At 42.1% G+C, this 19,942-nt stretch overlaps 1 protein-coding gene across 1 annotated transcript in view; it reads right to left on the bottom strand.

Moving 5' to 3' along the window:
• Positions 1-5,849: 5,849 nt before the first annotated feature.
• PLEKHG7 (pleckstrin homology and RhoGEF domain containing G7) overlaps positions 5,850-19,942 on the bottom strand; it is a 40,041-nt gene continuing 25,948 nt past the window's right edge. Inside the window, exons 14-17 of the mRNA XM_068937270.1 lie at positions 16,514-16,593; positions 15,031-15,190; positions 11,364-11,461; positions 5,850-8,636 (exon numbers count right to left, since the gene is read on the bottom strand). Coding sequence (XP_068793371.1) covers positions 8,529-8,636; positions 11,364-11,461; positions 15,031-15,190; positions 16,514-16,593 — 446 coding nt within the window. The 3' untranslated portion in view covers positions 5,850-8,528. The remainder of the gene's footprint in view (positions 8,637-11,363; positions 11,462-15,030; positions 15,191-16,513; positions 16,594-19,942) is intronic.

Below are 19,942 nucleotides of genomic sequence, written 5' to 3'. Positions count from 1 at the left end.
TTGTGTGAGAAAATAGGTGTGGACAAATGATGAGAGCAGGTTTAGTTGGCGTTGTAGGAATATTACATGAAGTTCTCCCATATTGATTTAATTTCACTTTTATGTATTTGATAAATGGAATTTAATGGTCCAGAAATCCTCATATGAAAATCTTAAAAAGCAAATAAACAATACTCATGGTAGCCTGTACTCCATCTGTCTCCCTGCCTGCACTCTGGAAGCCCAAAAAAGTCCTCCTTTTTCTAAGGGACATCCAAAAATTCCGTGCTAGGTATCCAGCATAGTAAGAAACTTTTCTGAGTCTGCTGCAGATTTTTCTAACCGCTACTTTCATCCCTTCCTCCAGCTTTTGCTGGAAGAAGTTGAACTCATACTGCTCCTAACAAGCCTGATTTTTTTCCGCTGCTCCATCCAAACTCGTGTTGCTGAACTTTTCTCAGCAGGGGTTCTTAATTGGTATGTTAGTTCTGTGATTTCATCTGCTCAGAACAGTAGTGTGACTCTTCTGCTGCTGGCTTAATTATAAGCCAGACAGCTCTAATTAAGAGGTCTATATATATGTCTTTAGACATTTGTTCATATTTTCTTCTCTGTTCTTGCAACAGAGGCTTTTTTTGCAGAGTTCGTGTAGGCTCCAAACCTCTTTTTGTGATTTCCTTACACCTGTTTTTTCTTGTCTGCCTGTCTCTAACTTTTCCTCCTTTCAAAACAGGTATCTGGTACCACAAAACCATTAGAGTTATTTCTTCTGAGCTGGGGTTACCCCTTCCAATAATAAGGGATCCTCTGTCTCAGAAATCCTTATAAAACCCCCGCAACCCAAAACCTTCTCTGTCTTAAAATATTGTGCCTATTGCTCAAAAAGAAGGATGATGTCCTGAAATCCTCTACTTCTTGCCCAAGTTGAGGAAACAAATTCTGTTACAGTGATGGAAGCTTAGGCAGATTAGTTAGGCAGATTAGTTTGCTTTTATTTATTGGCACCTCTCTGTGTGAATAGGAGTTTCTTTTATGAAAAATGTCGAGCCCTGACTAACTCTCAAGTGAAAAGATTTGTTAACTCCTCTTCCTCAGACATAATGATCTATAGGCTTCATATCCATTCCTTGTTTTCTTATAATTATAAATTTGCATCCATTTTTCTTCCTTAAAGAGAAGTTTTCTATAAATTATATGTTTGAAAAGCCAGCTGAAGTGCATAGCTGGTTCTTCTAGCTATGGATTGGCTTGGAACACAAGCCTACAAACTAGGTGTATCTAAAATGCTTACCAACACTTCTGGTTCAGGTTATAAACTTGAGAATTGCTTCCTCTAAAGAAACAATTGCTCAAAGAACTCCATATGAACAGAGCCCCTGGATTCATTGTTTCTCTTGGTCAGCGTAACTGTTAAGAATAAGAATTCTTTGAATAGAAAATGTGAGCAGAATCTCTGCCTCTGGAATTTTTATTTTATTTTTTTAAGATAACCCAGAGAGATTGCTTTCACGCCTTCCTTTGTCTGACACATGACTTCAGAAAATGGTGAAAGGTGAGGATGTCACACTCTTGCTCCAGTCTAGCTATGTTCTATCCTGTTGTATAACACGGATCCTAGTGCTGCCTGGAGGGTGAAAGACAATCACATGGATTGCTCATGTGAAGGGATTATAAGAAGAAAGAGAGAACCACCTCCATGATTGCATGAAGGGCAAAACGCATGAAGCAGAGGAAGCTGAAATCTCGCAGGGGACTGAGGGAAATGATTAAAAGACTCACGTGTTTTCAGGCAACTTACCTTTGATTTGGAATGTTTGCAAACTGAGGAGAAAGCTCTGTACTAAAGAGGACATGGTAGAAGCTCAAGTAGAGTTGTTCTTAATTCTGCCTTTTGGGATGCCTTATTAAGTCTATGTGATGGCAAATAAAGTCATCTCACTCAGCTGGTGGCTGAAGCAATGCGGTCGGTTGGCTGCAGAACAACCCTCAGTCTGGAGCTCCTACCTTCAGTGGCAAAGCCAACTTGATTTTTGAAAGTTGGTTTTTGCTGGCCAGTTTCTATGACCAGCTTTTTGAGGGAATGAAAATGCTCTAAAAATGCGTATTTATAGCAAGAAGGATTGTTAAAGTAAGGAGGAACAGTGTTGGGGCAGAAGCTTTCATCCTTGAAGTTTGAGTCTGCAGCAGTAGTTGGAGAGTTCTGCAGCTTTTCACTGGAGTAAATTTATGGCTCCACTGCTAAATTTTATACTCCTTTGTGCTCATGATTCTTCATGTTGCTCTGTATTCATTGACAAGTTGGTCGTATAATAGGCCATATAATGCTCTCGGCCTGTCTGCCAGGTTAAAAGTTGTGCTCAAGCTCAGTAAAATGACCCATGAGATGCATAATAAGGGAAACTGGAAGGAGAAAGCTTTGTTATAGTTCTGCCTGAAGATTCTGAATGTTTTGATGGGCTGTTGGCACGGGTAGATTGTCAGTGGGAATGCGGTTGATTGTTGCATTGCTTTAAAAAATAAATAAAAGAAAAACCTAGTAAAAAGTCTGGTTGATTTTACCACACTGAATTAAAGGATTCCAGGCAAAATAGTCTAATATGCTGATCTGCAGACTGCAAAACCAGAAACAGAGGAAAAAACGAATAAAATAGCAGAAGAGACTAGAACCTTGGGAACCAGAGCAAGTTTGGTGATGTGTTTTAGCAATCTAAGCAGCAAGAGCCAGACTGTTCTGATTCACCAAGAAAAAGTCATTTTAGAGCAAGAGGCAGAGGAAAAATGGTAAAACCACTGCTTGAACCAGTAGGTATGTAGGATCATTGAGCTGCTTTTATGATTACTAGCCATTACTGTGGCATCAGGAATGGAACAGTGAAATGTGGATTTGTTATTGAAACTGTGGATTTAGTGTCCCACAGAAGGGACTGTCAGAGTCGCTGAGGAAACAGAATGTGGGAGACTGGCTGCTACGTGGACTGAGGCAAACTGTGGAGGCCATCTGAACAGTGTAAAGGATATTCTTGTTAGAGGAGGGGTCTTCCTGGAGATACTGGATCTCTTCTCAATCAAAGAGGCATGATCTCCTCAATTGTTGCTTCCAAAATGCTAAATCCTTTTGTTCTGCTCCTGCCTCATGTAGCTAATACGTACTTCTGTACTGCAGTTCCTGTGGAGGCATGTAGCACTGCAGAGCTGAGTGGTGGGCTTCGAATCTAAGCTGGATATGCTTCACTGTTATTTCATCTCCCCTTATATTCCTTCCCTCTAAAAACCTTCCCCTTTCTACAAAGGTTGAAGAAAAAGGATAAAATTAATGAGTCACAATAGGAAAAGTTGCTGCCTGCAAAGAGCCAAAAGAAGTGTTCTGCTGCAGCTTCCAGCAGAGGCAGGAGGCTGCAGGTTTAGAGGGAGCTCGTATTTCAGCTGGCTTCATGCTCTCATGCTAGAGTCTGACTGTAGGGCAGTGTGGGTTTTTTCCTCTCCTTTTGGAAGGTAAGGAGTAACCAAGTTGTTATGGACCGCGGAGTACCAGGTACATAGGAACAATGAACAAGCATTTTTGTTGCTGTTGGGGTTACTAGGATTATTTATGAATCCTTACTGGAAAACCTTTCTTAGTGAAGTTGGAAAGGATTTGGGAGCAGAAGTAACCTTGCCATGTTTGTAATACATTAGCAAGAAGGATCGAGTGTCATATATTAGATTTAAATAAGAGAAGCGCTCTTCCTAAAGAAGAGGAGAACTGGAAAACTCAGGTACTTTTCTAGATGGTTAAATGTCAATTAAAAGCAAAGTGGTAGCAAACGCTTTTTGCAAAACTTAAAAATGTATGAGTGGTACTTGGTGGCTGACGGAAAACTGCTGGAGCTTAAGTTCAAACAGAACATAAACTACATCAAGACGACCAAGCAAAACCTCTGGAATGATGTGGTGGTTTGAATATGTTGAAGTTGATAAATTACTTCTCCAAGTACCTCCGCTCCCACTCTCTTGTATCCCTGGAGGTCTAGGAAACAACGCTGTCATTTGCACTGTGCACTTTTTGTTGTGTAACGTAACTGAATATGATCTACAGCTAGTGGAATGGCGTTGTATGTATTAACTGTAATTAGTGGACAGAAGATTTATCTTTGGCTGAACTGAATTTCACTGAATTGCATCTATCCCCTCGTAATTCCTTTGCACCAAAAATGAGATCATCATCTGAGAGCACGTGTAACAACAGAAGTCCTGTAGTCATGCACATGTTGTCTTTGTGGAGCTTTGTTTTAAGACTCAAAATAGAATATGTGAATTGTATGTATTTTCCAAGTTCTTGCCTGTTGTCCGGTTTTAAATCTTTGAAGTCGTGACCTCAGCCTCTCTTCTAGGGTAAGTTTAGAATTAATGTCTAACTGCAGTGTCCAGAAACAATAAATTATTTACTTTTCAAAAACAGCAATAATTGGATAGTAAAATCCCTCCACAGAAACTCATTTTTGAATTGTTTTTTCTTTTTAAGGAGCACTGAACAAAGGGGTGTGTGACTCTAGAGAGAAAAAAATTAGATGCCACTTCAGATCACAATAATGAAGAGAATAGGTACTAGTTAGTGGAAGAAACTGCCTTTTTGCCTGTAGTGCACCACATACTATGCACTCACTGTGCAGCAGATACAGGAGTATCTGCTTACTGGGTTAGGTAAAGTACGTTTGAAGATTACTGGGAACTCTGCTAACCCTTGTGGTACGTTACTAAGAAAGCAGAAGCCTGGTGGGGGTATTTCCCATTTATTTTCTTCCCCTTTCAACCTTAAATAAAAAACACATTCATCTTTACTTCTTGCCTTTTTTTTTTTTTTTTAGGTAAAGAAGTCTAGGAAGAGTGGTGTACAGAAAACGTGTTCATAGTTGTAAGTCAACAGGCCAGTGCTGGCAGGTCCAGGCTCCTGCTATTGGCTTTGCTGCAGAGTACTCTTATATCATGCTAAATCCTGATTCCTGGCACAAAAGGGATGTTTAAAAGAATGTCTCTCTGGGTTAGCACATATCAGAACTTTTTATGGGCATGTCTCCAAAATGCTGCTTGTATAGGATTTGTCACTTTTGTAAGAAAAGAAAAAAAATTTACAAAAGACCGTGAAACCCCATCATTTGATCCTATTGCACACAATTTTATTTTAAACTACCTCTCAGTGTGAAATTCAACCATTAGGTAGGTTTAATAGGGTCTGCGCACTGTCATTTAGTGTAAAAGTTATAGTGAATGCCAAATTGCAAATGTTTATCACCAAAAAGAAAAAAGTTAAGTCTTTTTGTATGTGTTTGAAAGTATCCAATAGTTTCAAGTTATTGTAAACTCTGTATTCTTTTAACCTCTGCAGTTTAAATCCTGCAAACTCTAGCTGCTGGACAGGAAATAAATCATAACCACAAGCTTGCATAATCATGGTCTGCTAGGTAATAACAATTTTATATGCAGCTTTGACATTAGGCTATAGATAGCCTCATTCACCAAATGAACCATTAATTTTTTTTTTTTTTAAGTTTCTTCAGTACTCAAGATGTGAACTTGATGAATGGCATTCTGTAATGGATGCGTGCCACAAATCACGTTGTCTTGTTTGCCTCCTTTCCGAGTTTTAATGATCAGTTTATTACTGCAGATGTGAATATTGTGCATACAACCTATTTTCTGTATAATTGTATAAATATATAAATGGAAAAAGTTTTAAGTTCTTACCTAGTATTTAAAGGTAATGTATTATAATAGCCTCATGATGTGATTTTACCTACAGAATACTGCACTACTTTTAAACTGGATCATACCATCTTGGTAGGTGTAGACAAATTTTGCATGAGTGGTGGTGGGTTTTTTTTTTCCTTTTTTCTGAATTGCTTCTTTGAGTCCTATTTTCCATGTTTGTGTTTACCACTTGTGATCATGTAGTTGTGCCTTACATTGTGAAAGAGTTCAGTCCAGTGTGCACTGTAATTCCTAAACTCTGCAGTTTGGAAGGAGGCTGTGGATTTGGACAAGAAAATGACACCATACATCAGCCAGTTCTGTATAAAGAATGATGAAATGTTATTGAAATGTAATTTTTCTTTTCTAATCTGTTAAAGAAATAATGAATGACAATAAAAAAGTTAGACCTTTCTAACAGACCAGCTCTGTCATTCAAACTATCTTGCCTCACTGTAGACAGCAAAGCTACTTGAAAATGGTGGATGTATTGTCTTACAAATGGACTGCTGCAAAGCCACACATTTCAGAACAAGCTAAACTTTCCAGTTTCTTAGTCCTGTGGGGGCTGCAACAAAACCTTTCACAGTTTTAATTCTGAATTAAACTTGTGAAAACTAAATTTGAACAACAGCTTTTATCCCTGCCTCCTTATATAAGACTGCCCCATGACAAAGCCTTTATTGAGTTATGGGGGCATTTGCAAAAACTACATTTAGTTATTGAAGATCTTCCTAGGAGCCTCTGTGTAGATGGTAGGGAAAGAGGGAGAGAAGAGGGTTCCTCTAAAAGGCAATTCAAGTTGGGAAGTTACTCTCTCCTCCTGATTGCTTTCCAGGGGTCTATCTGTCTTGATGACAGAAGAGCCTTTTGAGCTTTTACATTTCACTAGACTAAAGACAGTGTTTCTGTGAATACTTCTTCCCCTGGAGGTTTGTTGACCTCTGGGAAATACTGAATCTTCTGGGTTTGTATCAGGTACTAATTAGTTCTCTGGCTAACTGAGCAGAGTTGGCTCCAGATTTTTTGGCCAAAATACAGAGATGCCAAACACCCCACTCTGCTCTGCTGCTGCACAAAGCACAGGCAGCTGCAACCCTTCTCTGGCCTTGAAAACCTTTGTTTGGGATCTGCAGTGGCTTCAGGGTTTAGAACCAGAAGTGTGGGTCAGGCACCACAGGTGGAAGGGGAAGGGTGTTATAGCATGCAGCTGATCTTAGGATCAGTGAAACTTTGTCACAGCTGTTTTAGGTCAAGTTGTGGCTAATCACTGCTGTTCAGCTGGCTTGAGTTGTTACTCAGCTTGCTTGGACTGCTCAGGAATCAGCCTTCTGGAGCCTATTGACTGTTTCCTCTCTCTTTTGCTCTCCTGCCTTATGGATTTGCTGCTTGGCTTGGAGGCTGAGTAGCTCTGCCTCTTTCCCACTAAGCTATGGCAAAAGCTTGCCCATCACAGGCCCGGAGTAGAAGAGCAGGAACATGTACTGCAATGGCCTAGGCTACAGCTGGAGGATGCTGAACCAAGTAAAGTATGTATAAATAGCCTCTAAGCCCTAGTCTGCGTGTGAAGGTGAGCCACCTCAACTGGATAGAAGGCACCACTGCTTCCTGGGGGGTTACTGGTGAGGAACTGGATTAGGCATGAATAACTCAAACAGCTGGTAGTGGACACCTAGACTCTTCAGTGTAGTCCTCACCTGTATAGCTTCTCTGTTTAGGTCACTGTGAAATAATTTCTGACACCAAAGAGGTATTCTAAAGGCTAACTTTTTAAATTGGGGACAGAGAGAGGAAGAAGTGGCAGGGTGATTTAGAGTGGCTACAGGAAAGTCTCCCTTTCTCTTAGAAGTAACCTGCATGAATGTTGTGGCAGGCAGAAAAAAAAGGTGATTAACAAGTGCATACTCTTGTTATGTGGACCACAGATGTGGGATAGCAGGGAAGTATTGAACGGTTTAATACAAAAGATGATGCTTAAGTTCTTGAAGTAAAGTTGAAAAGACAAGAAAGAGCAAACTGAACTCCAAAGCCTAATCACAGACTGAGAGCAAACAATCCATAAGGACAGAGCTGTTGATAATTAAGTGGTGAAAAAACTTCAGGTAAAAAAATATCTCCCATATTAGTTCAACTTACCAAAAATCAGGCACCTTTATACTTTTGTTCATTTTGTATGTATACGAGTACATATATGTACATGTACATTTTAGCATCTCTCATTGAACTGAAAGTTAGATTTAAGGATGACATTTTCAAAGAAACTGAGAGCACTTCAATGATCTTCTCATTTTGAAAATTAACGGGGACCAAACACAACATTTGCCTTTACAAATCTACCTCATCGAGCACATTGTTAATGTAAAGTAACATCTTGTGATATTGCAGTTTAGTAGATAAAGAGCGATAACTATGGTGAGCTATGGCCAGAGAGATTCCTACAGTTTGAATTTTGTGAAATTTATTGATAATACAATTTGAAGGAGCTCTGAATAGCTCTTCTACATTTTCCTGGTGAATGTATTCCCCTCACTAACATAAGTTTTTCCCTGCCCTGCCTTCTAGGAAATAACAAGCTGTATTAAAACTTATCTGAATGGCAAGCGCCTTCCCCTAGCTGAAGTAAAAAAGCATCCAAGAGCAATTCATTTGTTGTGTACCTCATTTGCCTCATGCAGTCTATTCCTAGATCCTGTGACCAAAATTTACAACTTCTGTCTAGTCAGGTCAGAAGTCTGTAGCTTTCAGAAACTTAAGGAATGCCAGAAGAAATAACTGTATTATCTCCACAATAGTCTTCCACTGGATCTGTCAGGGTTGTGCTGACATTAAATTTCAGAGGATTCAGCTGGGAAGCAGAAAACAGTTCTTTTCTTGGTTTCATGTTGCTTAGTGTAATTGGAGATTGCAGTTTCTATCTGAGACATCCATGTTTTCTGTAAGAAGAAGGAAATCTTTTGTAAGCCTAGAGAACCTGAAAAATTTTACTAATTCAGATGCGTAAACACTCAGAGCCTTGAATTTTTCTTAGTACTCATAATCTCCAAAGTCAATATGAATGATCCCAGAACTTAAATTGTCCTGTTTTCTAAGGCCACTTCATCTGTTAGAGTCTGAGGCTAGAGTCTGCAAGTGGAGATTTCGTCTTGGGTTGAAGGCAGGATTTTAGTGTTCAGATTTTGAAACTTTGATGTTTGCTACAGGCCAGTTCACCCTATTTTTGTGTAATATTTATTAACTTCATGATATCTATTCCTGCAGTTTGGGCTCACAGTTATTCTCTCAACACCATGAGTTGTGTTCCCCTCTGACATCTTTGTCACGTGCTGTCACAGGAGGTGTGATTTACTCCTCCTGTTAGTTATTTAAATTGGATGCTCTGTGGAAATAAACATGGACTTTCAGTTTCTAGCAGCATCCTGACAGTGCTCAGCTCTATATCCTCCATCATCTAGGTATGAGGGAAGGGGGTCATGGCTGGTGAGATTAATTTAAAGTACATAACTGTCTTCTCTCTGTGGTCGTCCAGATGGTCTGGATCCCAGAAGCTCAGTTGTCTCCAAGTTGCTATGATTAGACATTACAAATTTGTTTGGCAGCAACACGAGCTTAAGGTCAGGTTGTGCTTTTCCTACCACAAGATCTTGATTTTCTATCCTTGCTTAGTCAGAGTGGCTGCTCTGTCTGCTGTAATGACTGTCGAGTTAGCATACTTTGATGCAAGAAGTAGAAATGCCCGACGGGAGGCAAACTGCTCTGCTTCCTGTTGGGCTGAGATTCATAAATTCTGTTGCTGACCCATCCAGCTGTGTACGCCCTGAATGAGTTAAATATATCTACAAATATATAAATTTAAATGAGGTCTGAAAAACAAGCGGGAAACAAATGCCCTGACACGTAGGTCTAAGGAGTCCTGATACAGGGCATGAGCAGCGTTTGCATGTACAAGCGTTGAGTGCAGGCCTGCGAGCACTTGGCGTGGTCTGCTTACTCTGAGGGCAGTCTGTGGAGGAAGGTGCGACACAGTGTCCGCTGGTGGGTTACACAAGGGTTTCCGTGCACTGAGGACTCCTCAGAACCAGGATTTTAACAGCTTTGCTCTTTGCGGTGCAGGGAGGAGAGCGTGGGACTGCCAGGAAGGAAACAGAGGGCAAGCGGGCGCGTGGATGGGACGGGGGAGCAGCAGCAGCGGTTCAGCTCTGTGCTTTCACACGTCTGCCGAGTACCGCGTGGGTGCGAGAGAGGGGCGGGAGCGGGAGGAGGTATTTGCAGTATCCGCAGCTTGGCGCACGGTGAAATTTCAGGTGACGAGCGTTTGGAGCGTGCGCTCCCTACGCAGTCAGCAGAGCGTCGCGCCGCGGCGGGGCCAGCGAAGGGCAGGTGAGCAAGGGGCCGGGAGCCAGCGGCAGCCGCTCTGCAGGGCAGAACACAAAAATCAGGAAACCCGGGAGGCAGGTCACAGCCTGGCAGCCTTCTGCTCACGAGGGGAGGAGAACATGGCACTCCAGGCTTCACTCAGTTTACTGTCTCTCTCTTGGCTGCCGCCTTAGGGCCCTTTGCCCAATAGTCCTCACAAATGTCAGGAGATCTTATCGAGAAGATCTTTCCTATCTTCCCTGAGCATCATACCAGGTAAAACCATCAGGTCGTGTTGGCTAGCAAAGTTTCTTTAAAAAAAAAAAACAAAAAAATGCTGCGAACGGGTGCTTCTTAGGAGCTCAGTGAGACTGCTTCTCACAAAACCAGGTAGCGTCTGCCTTTCTAAAGGGATCAGCCCTGAGACAAGAAAATGCTGTAATACTACCACATCAATGTGAAAAGAGCCTTTAATTACAGGATTTGACTGTCTGACAAACTGAAGTTGTGAGACATTGGAAAGTGGGAAGCGACCTGAGGTGAAGACAGCTTTGGAAGGGCAAGGTAGTATTTCTGTAACAGAGATGATAACTGCTCCTCAAGGGGTTACCTGTTTCAGGTATGAACCAGTGACTTGGAAGCAGAAAGAATTCACTCACTGCTTTTCTCTGAAAAATCCATCTATTGTGCTTCATTCTTAAGCGTTAGTATTACTGCTAGTTAATTTTCTGTGCGTTAGGTATGAGAGAATGAAATTTAACACACAGGAAAAAAAAAAACCACATACACACATGCTTCTGTGAAATGCCTACCGCACTTTTGGATGTTATGAACCGCGCTGTTACTAGAAATGTGATGCGGTGTGAAAATGAGGGGTAAATTTATATAACAGTGGAATTAATCATACCATCTGTCCAAACTGAAATTGCAAGATGCAGGTTGTGCTTAGATGAGCATAACAGAGTTTCCTGGTCTGAGTACTACAGTGTTTGTGTTGGGGAGAGTGGCTTTAACTCCTTTGGAGGGGCTGACTGTCCTCGTTCCTGTTATGCAAGAACTGGCAATTTTTTAGCCATCGGAAATGATAAAGTTCTCAAATATAACATTGATACATGTTCAACTGGAAAATTTCTATAACAGATAGAATATGTGAGCCAACAAACTTGGGTGGAGGGGAGGATTATTTTGTGTTGTTTTGGTCAAACGTAACTACTTTGATAAATTCTTAGTACTAATATGCCTGTTCTGAGGTCTTCCTTCAGGAAAAGCACAGTTGTGTAATAAAAAAAGAAAAAAGATGTACTTACCTTGGCAGTCTCTGTTTGTGCTTGTAGCAAGAAGACTGCTATGCACTGCTGATACCGATTTTCATGCTGTATTAGGAAAGCATTTCGCAGGCTGAAGACTATGGAAAAAGACAGAGAAATAATATAAATTCCCTCATGCAACGGTCACTCCAATTTTCCATCACATTGACTGTGACTGAATAAATGATACGTTTAATCACCTTGTCTAATTCTAAAGAGAGCAGTGCACCCTGGTGGGGTCATTTTTTTGCTGTGTGGGAAGCTTTGTTATTTCAAAAAGCTAATTCTGCTTATATGCATTTATTTATTTTAAACTGTTTAATAATTGTGCAGCTAGCTGCTTTCGAGTCTGGCTGAGGGTTACTCCGACATGAGGGTTACTATGAGAGCAAGGGCTGTGCTGCCACTGACGGTGGGCCGGACTCCTCCTGGAGCCGCCTCGCAGACGCCCCACCGGAGCAGGCACCCTTTGGCTCCTGCAGCAGAAGTCCACCAGTCGCTCGGGGCGAGAAGGTGGTGCAGGGACCTCTGGGGTGCATTGGGCCCCATCCCCGCCTTCTATTATAATCCCCAGATTCACATGGCATTGACTTTTTTAAGCTGGAGCACAAGTTGCTGTAAATAAAGCGTGGGCACGGAGGTGCGGGGTCGCTCTCCTGAGAAGGGTGCCCTTCTCCTTTGCCCATCCAGCCCAGATCTCGGTCTGCCAAGGCAGACTGGTGTCTTTCCAAGCCTGCTATGGTTCAAATGTCTTTGGGATAACCGTTTATCCAGTTCATGTGGATTTCTCTGAAGTCTTGTGCTAATACAGACTGTCTTGCTGTTGTACAACGCCTCTTCTCCAAGCGTTTGCAAATGATTTACAGTTAGATCTCAAAACATTTCTGGAAGATAAAGTGCCATATGATCCTAATTTTATAGAAAAGGAAAGTGAAGCATAGACCAGTTAAATTAGTGAAGCAAATCAGTCAGGAGAGGAAACCTGTAGCAGCAGAAAAACTATATTTCAGAACTCATGCCTCATGTCTGTCTGTGGTTGACGGGAAATACAACTTGTCGGTCCTAAAAAGGAATTTTTCTAAGCAATGCAATGCTCAGCAACAGGCTCATAGCAGTGTTTTTTAAAAAAGAATTTGCAGCTGTAAAGATTACCTGGCTTTGATACAGTGGCATATTGGCGGGTCTGGCCCCTTCCAACTTAGAGTAAAGCATTCTTAGTGGATTGATAATAAGGAATTGCAGAGATTAAATCCAGAGCAGAATGTTAAAAGCAAAGCAATTTCCAAATCAAAAGGCATATTGCTGCTTACACTCTTCAAAGATGGATGCTTGCTATTACACTTGGATGCAAAGTTATATCTCTTGTGAAAGGGCCTGGTATTTGCAGATAGTTCTGCCTTTAGGGCAGGCTTCCTGGTGTTATGAGCATACCATTATACCTCTTATCCTTTTGCTGATATGTGACAGGCTTTAGGCTAGAATTATATGGCAGAATTATCAACCCCCAGCCTGCTGCCAGAGGCTGCCAAAAGGGTACTTCTACATTGCTACATTTATTTTTTTTCCCTAGTCTCTGTATTGAGGTAGATTTCCTTCCAAAGCAGGATCATCCTTCAGTAAACTGATGGATGTAATGTACCTGTTAGATCAAAAATCAGGATTTCATTTTTAATTAGAGTGATTGCTCACCACAAGCCACGTGCTGACCTGTGCAAGCAGCTTTCTGAGAACATTAATGATAATGAGTCTTGCACCGCCACCATGGCGTCTCCTTGAGCCTGCAAATAAGTCAGCAACATTCCCCAATGTCACAGATTTTTGAGGATATTTAATCTTTTCATTTTTTCTTTAAAGGACGATTTTCCAGTGATATGGGCAGTTTCGCTCATTGTTTTATGCAAAACAGTGGAAATCTGAACCGCAAGTCAAAACAGTCTGTAGTCATCTTTGTCAGGATTTCTTTTGCACCCCACCCTTGTCCTGCAGCAGGATGGGGCATCCACAGTGTTACGAGAATCCAGGCAAGTAACGGTGACTGTCGTGGCTGCAGCCTGTAATAGGGCTGCAGGAGCATTTTGGGAGAGAACAATCAGGCAATATGGTCCAAAGTGTTGGATGCAATGCGGTAATTTTGTTTCTGCTGGCTGTGGCTGGGTCACGGGACCAGAGAAGCAAGAGGGAGCTAGACTCTGTTGCTGGGAATGGTGCAGAGACAGACGCAGGGAGCACAGGTTAGCAGCCTTTGGACATAGCAAACGCAAGCTAGGAAGAATTCAAAAGGCTTTTTCTCATCTCTGTTACGGCTTTCATGCCCGATGGAGTAGGAGCGAACTAGACAGTGATTGTGCTCTGTTCTCGTAGCACCCAGGAGCTGCCGACGTTGCGTCTGGTCTGGACTTTGGCAGGAAAGCGCTGCTGCCCTCGCCTCCACCCTGCGGGCTGAAAAGCAGCCTGCTCGTTTGCTTGATTTACACTGGGTTGGTGAGGAGATGCATTAGGCAGGCAGACAGTGTCTGGAGTACACTTAAAAAAAGATTATTCTATTATTTCTGTGCTAAAACCCTTATCTCATCTTTAGTCATTTGCCTTTTATGTCCTACCTTTATTTCCTATCAGCACTGATGCTGAATGCTAATCAGTCCGGGTGAATCCATTTCAAGGTTATAATGGATTTTATGGGCTTAAGGTTTATTTCCATATCTTTTGTTTTTTTATAGAGCACTCTAGCTCCCTGAGCTTTCCCTCCCACTCCTTAGGATTAGGATGACTAACAGGCCCTGGAGCCCAGTGGTTGTATTTCTCCTGTTTCTCTTATAGCAGGCTCCTGAGATCTGAGAAGGTGTGAGAGCCATGCACTGCCTATATGAGTGGCTCAGAGCGAGAGAGAGCCTTGGTTTTTCATGCCTTCTCCCTCACCAAAACTCCGGTTACTCCAGACCTAGTCACTCTGTGTGGAGGTCCTTCTCCCCTCCTTGCCCAAAGAGGACTAGCAGCAGATGCTATCGGAGGCAGTCTTTTGCAGGTCTTGTATGTTGACTGGACATCGCATGAACTGTGCTGGGATGTCTGTGAGCAAGGAAGCAGTGACTTAGGATGGGTGATTTCCGTCCTCCCAAGGGCCAGCAGGGAGATGAGTAAGCAGAGAGCAGCAGCGGAAGGTAAATCTCCTCTCTGGACTCCTCAAGCTTTGCTGCCGAATGAGTGTGAAGATCCCAAAGAGAGAAGTGCACAGGTTTGCACTGCGTGGCTGGGCAGCAGGACCACTGGAAACGCATTGCATCGCTACAGTGCAATTGAAAATGTCCTTTGGGAAGAGGCCCTGTGCTTGATAGACCATGACGCCATGCCAGGAGAAGTAGGGTAAGAAAATACCTGGTGCATGAGAAAGAAGGCATTGGAGTCTTTATACGTCCTTTGGGCTGAATGGATAGTATCCGAATGCCTCTGATGCGTACGTGAAAATAACTGTTAAAGGAGGGGGAAAGTAAGATGTAATGCCAGTGTAAGCAGGTAATGCTTCACAGTGAGAGCAGGTCTGTGCTGAGGCACCGGTGTTTGTACCCCACACATCCGCACGTTGGCAAATGACACTTTACCTTTACACCGCTGCATATGCAATGTGTAGAGATGTTGTTGATAAAAGCATCCAAGTACACACGGCACATACCTGTTACGTGGAAGGGATCGACGGTTCTCAGTATCAGTCTGTCTAACGGGATGGGCTGGTCTAGGACTGTACAAAACCCGCCTTCCCTTATGAGTGACTGCAGCTCCGGAGCGAGGGAAGGACAAACAGGGATTAAGCCTGTGTCGGAGCCCCCATGTTTCTGGGAAGAGAAAAAGAAATTTATCTGCTGGCTGTCTGCCATCTGCGCACAAACTCTAGGCACTAAGCAGTCCTAAATTACTGAATTTTTCTTATCAAAGGTACTCTGACAGCTTATATGCCTGTGCAACCTCAGAACCCCCTTTTCTTAAAGATACCTGGAGCTGACCTGTTAAAATTCCACCTTGTATTAAAAAAACACAGTGGAAACATAATGCAAGCCCACAGGTAGGAAAAAAATCAGCTGGAGTTGTTCGAATGTCTTTTTTTTTTTTTTCTTTTTTTTCTCCTTTTAATGTCAGGAGGAGATTTTCTCCATTCCTTGGAGGAATGTTTTCCTGGGGCATGTGCAGGATGCAGAATTCCGTGGGCTCTGGATGGGTCACAGCCCTCACGGGGGGGACACGTAGGGACCAGCTCTCTGATGAACCTTCCCTGCGGATGCCAGGCCCCTTGAATGCCCACTCCTTCCATCGCCCCGCTAGGGAAGGGTGTTGCTGATCTAGAGCCTCTCACTGCCTTCAACATTGCCTATAAAAGTAAAATAGCTGTCTTAAAACAAAATGAAACAAACAAACAAAAACCCTCTATTGAAATCAGGTACAACCTTCTTGAAAATTAGGGCAGGTCTACTTTGCCTTAGTTTACGTCAGCGTCATAGGCTTAATTAGCTAGATATCCTTTGACACTGAAGCTTGAGGAATTTCTAGGTGTCCAGTGCTTTTTTTGGTAGCTAAATGCTGAGGTTCCTCTCACACAGACGTCTCTATAGCCTCTGTCAGCATCAACAGATTCAAAAGCTTTTTCTTAAGAGTCATTATCTCCATTTTAAAGTAGAGGAAATAAAGGCAAGGAGAGGCAACATAAAATAGGGCTGTGTCAGAGTTGAGAATAAAGCCAGGCTCCCATCCGTTTCAGTGTTTCCCTGTTTTTTCCCCTTTTCTACTTCTTTCCAATGGTTGTGCCATCTCTGGAATAAAAATTTCTCAGGTCACGAGGGGAAAATGAGGAAACTTCTTACATTCTCAAAACTCTTGTGAGCTGTAGAAATCCAGCACATCCAAACAGCATCAGAAAAATGTTAAGGGCTAGTAAAGTCAACTCTGCTTATCATGATGCTCCTATAACATACAGAATCCAGAAGCAGGATTTTGAATCAGTGTTGCAGTGCGCTATCAGTATAAGAAAATGTCGCCTTTCACATTCATTAGTCTTCTTGCATTTTTCTTTTTAAAGATCAGTCTCTCAATATACATTCAAAAAATTTACGAAGCTGCAGAACACAATATCATCCATAACCACAAATGTCTCTATCCATCATTACCTTTTTGTTACGTTTAATTTTGGTAATTAATAGGAAATCATCAAATAGGAAGAGGTAGACATCAAGGAGTCTTGTACTTTCTAAAGAGAAAAACAAAAAAATCAATTTGATGGCATGTTTATTTTAAGGAACTGCAAGTTCTAAGATGAGACACACCTATGAATCACTTCATCTTGCCAAGTCATTTTAACAAAGAAGTATGATTTCCAGGATAACACTCATTTCCTTGTCTGCACCCTCCAATGCAGTACTTAAAAAGCATACAGCTTTTGATGGTTTTGAATATTAACATTTGTAGCTTGTAGCATCTGCCTCATTACAAACAAATAACTGGTTTCCTGTCACTAAAGATGACCTGGATCACCTGCAGTACCTGGAAATATAATGATCAGCATGCTCCAACCCTAACAAATCCTACCAGGTATACAGGAAACCTTCTGAAATCTGCAGAGATAATTTGCATGGATGAAATGTTAATGGATAGCATTATAAAGGACTTCCAAAAACTACACAAAATAGTAGGCTTATCTTTTCTTCCTAGCTTGGAGATCACAAGGAGGTAACAAGTATAACAATAGATTTCTGTGAGAATGCTCTAAAGTCTTTAAGGGTAAGCTCCTAACCTGTTGAAAGCTCAGGCATTTTCACAGAAATAATAAGGAACTGTTTATAAGAAGGAAGAGTAATTTTTAAAGTAATGTCCTTCAAGAAATCTGGACTTTAGAGTCCCTAGAAATCTCTCTCCTGGGCCGGATTTGCACGGTTTGGTCCTTCGACCTTGGTCCCTATTTACAGCTCCTCCTCTCCCTTTCCATGACCCTTTCTTCTTTATTTCCCTATTTGGTCCCAGTCTGCTGCTCTGTTTCACTTCCAGAATCACTTCCTTTCTCTACTGAAGGCTTTATGCTTTATAATCTGTCCGTTGGCCATGCCATACCAATAGTGTCTCTCTGGGCATGAAAGGTACTCTCAAATGCACACCTACTCTTCACAGAAAATGCAGAGTGGTTAGAGCTATTGCTTCCAGGCAATCTGCAGGATGCTAAAACAATTTTTGGGTGTTTGGTTCTGAAAGGCTGTGGTTGGAAAACGTCTCGTCTCATTAAGGTTGCCCAAGGCACCATCAGTAACTAACGAAAATTAGAAAGCTCATGAAGTCATGGGTCAGCTAGCTGGATGGAGCTGGAGGTAATAAAGAAATTACCGTGAGGAACTTCTTGTATCTCACTGGACATTCAGAAGACTATAAACAAGCAAGTTAGCATGTACTTACACATCTTTTAAAAAATACTCAAGTTTCTATGAAGTCAAAAAATTGGTGGAGGGTTCCTTATAACATCTCTTATACAGCAGTATGCTGTATGTGTGGGTATTACATAGGAGTAAATTATTTGTTGTAAACTCTGTCTAATGCTATAGACAAACTTTTCTGTTTCTTTCATTTATTTGCTCTGTTCACAGCATCATAGAATGGCATTGTTTAGAAGGGACCTCTGGGGGTCTCTCGTTCAACCCACTGCTCAAAGCAGGCCAAGCCGGAGCAAGTTGCTCAGGGCCTTGTCCAGTTAAGTTCTGGATATGTCCACTAATGGAGACTCTGTAGCCTCTCTTGGCCCCTGCTTCAAAATTTGACTAACCTAAATGTTAAATAGCTTTTCCAAATATGTAATTGGAACACCCCATGTGGCAACTTGCGTTGCTGCCTCTTATCCTTTCACTGTGCACCTCCAAGATGACTTTGGCTCCATCTTCCCTAAGGCAGCCATTAGGCAGTTGAAGACAGCAGCTAGATTCCCCCTGAGCCTTCTCTTCTTACAACTGAAGAAACTCAGTTCTCTCAGCCTCTCCTTGAACGTTATGTGCTTATCATACTTTTAGTAGGTCTACAGCATTCGTTAATTATTTGTTCTGTCTTGTGGATAAGTTATTGTTAGGTTCAGCAAACATCCCAAACGCTTAAAAAAATGGAAATTATAAGCTGTCTCCATTTTCTTGATGGAGCCAACATTTTTTTGAAGGATGATAAAGTGGTATTCTCAAAAATTCTTCATGATGAATTCCACATCCGTGGAAATCTTGTCTTCCTCAAGTGCATGTCATTCTTGAATTTTAAAATTTTATTTCATAAATTTTCCCCTATTTTCGTATAGAGACATGGTAGTTTGACCTTGTGGAGTGCTGATTCAGAGCTTTCTGACTCTTCTCTGTCTCCAGCTCCCATTACTACTTCACATCAATTTTTGATTGTACTATTTTTAATGAGTAGCTGATGGCAGAAGGATGAGACTTTTGATCCTTGAAAATTTTGAGAAAGTATCTGCATTTCTTCAGATGGAAGCTATTGCTAGCATTTTCTCTATTATCTCCTCAGTTCCAGGATTACCAAAAATCACACACAAGTGTGGTCTCAGTGGTTTCAGTTTCACTCAGAAAAGCACAGTGCACCCTAATATCAAACTTGTGTGAATCTGCTCAGCTGTGGCTTTAGAACATGCTTCTTTCTGGTGTGCAGCATCCTATTTGAATTATGATTTCATTTTTATGTCTTGGAAGATACTTCATCCGGACAGGTGGCCAAATGCCAGACACTGTTACATTGGAGACTGCAGGCAGCTGGCTGTCGTGGTGGGTAAGAGCCATGCCTCCTTCTCCAATTTCTGATTACATGCGTCCCAGAAAGTAGTGCAGATGGCTGGTAGGCACCCTTGCCTCGCTGCCTCAGGACTGATGTTTCATTAAGAGGGCAATGTGTGCAGAGGGAAGTGTTGTCAGGAGAGGAAGGACCAGATTCAATGGATTTTCTTCCTCCTCTCCCCAACCCCTCCTGAACATCAGCAGCAATATTTTCTTCTGTTCCCAGTGTCCCTTGCATTGCACCTTCTCCTCTGCCACCATAAATTTTCATCTCCTTAGTCTTGACCTTGCCCCATGTGGGAAGAAAAACAAAAACAAGGAAAAACAGACCTCATCCCTTTGCAGCTCCCTTTAAAACAATGATGGTGATGGTGGGAGACAGAGAAGTCACATGTTGGGCACTTACTCTCTTCATCTCTGCCCTTCGACAAAGCAGTCAGGGAATTTTAAGCTAGAGGCTGTGTCCCTTTCTGCCAAGACACCATGCAGCCCTTCAGCCACCCTGGCATACAGCTTCCCATATCCTTGCAAATGCTCCTCTGTTTCAAGCACAGAAGGTGATCAAATTGCCCAGGCTCTCCTTCCTGCTCAGGCAAGGACTAAATCTTCCTCCCCTGCTTGGGCAGTGATTCTTCAGCAGCTTTCCAACAAGAAACCTGTGCCCGTTACAGAGTGGTGCCTGCGTGTCTGGAGGTGTGAGCCTGTGCTCTGCCAGGGTGATTGACTGCTGCTGGCACTGCTGGAGAAATCAACATACTCACGTGGGACCGCTGCGCTACAGTTAACGGTACAAGT

This window comes from Struthio camelus, chromosome 1 (genome assembly GCF_040807025.1).
Source record: "Struthio camelus isolate bStrCam1 chromosome 1, bStrCam1.hap1, whole genome shotgun sequence".
Classification (NCBI taxonomy): Eukaryota; Metazoa; Chordata; class Aves; order Struthioniformes; family Struthionidae; genus Struthio; species Struthio camelus.
The sequence above is the reverse complement of the archived record's forward strand: the minus strand, read 5'-3'. Positions and strand labels throughout refer to the sequence as shown.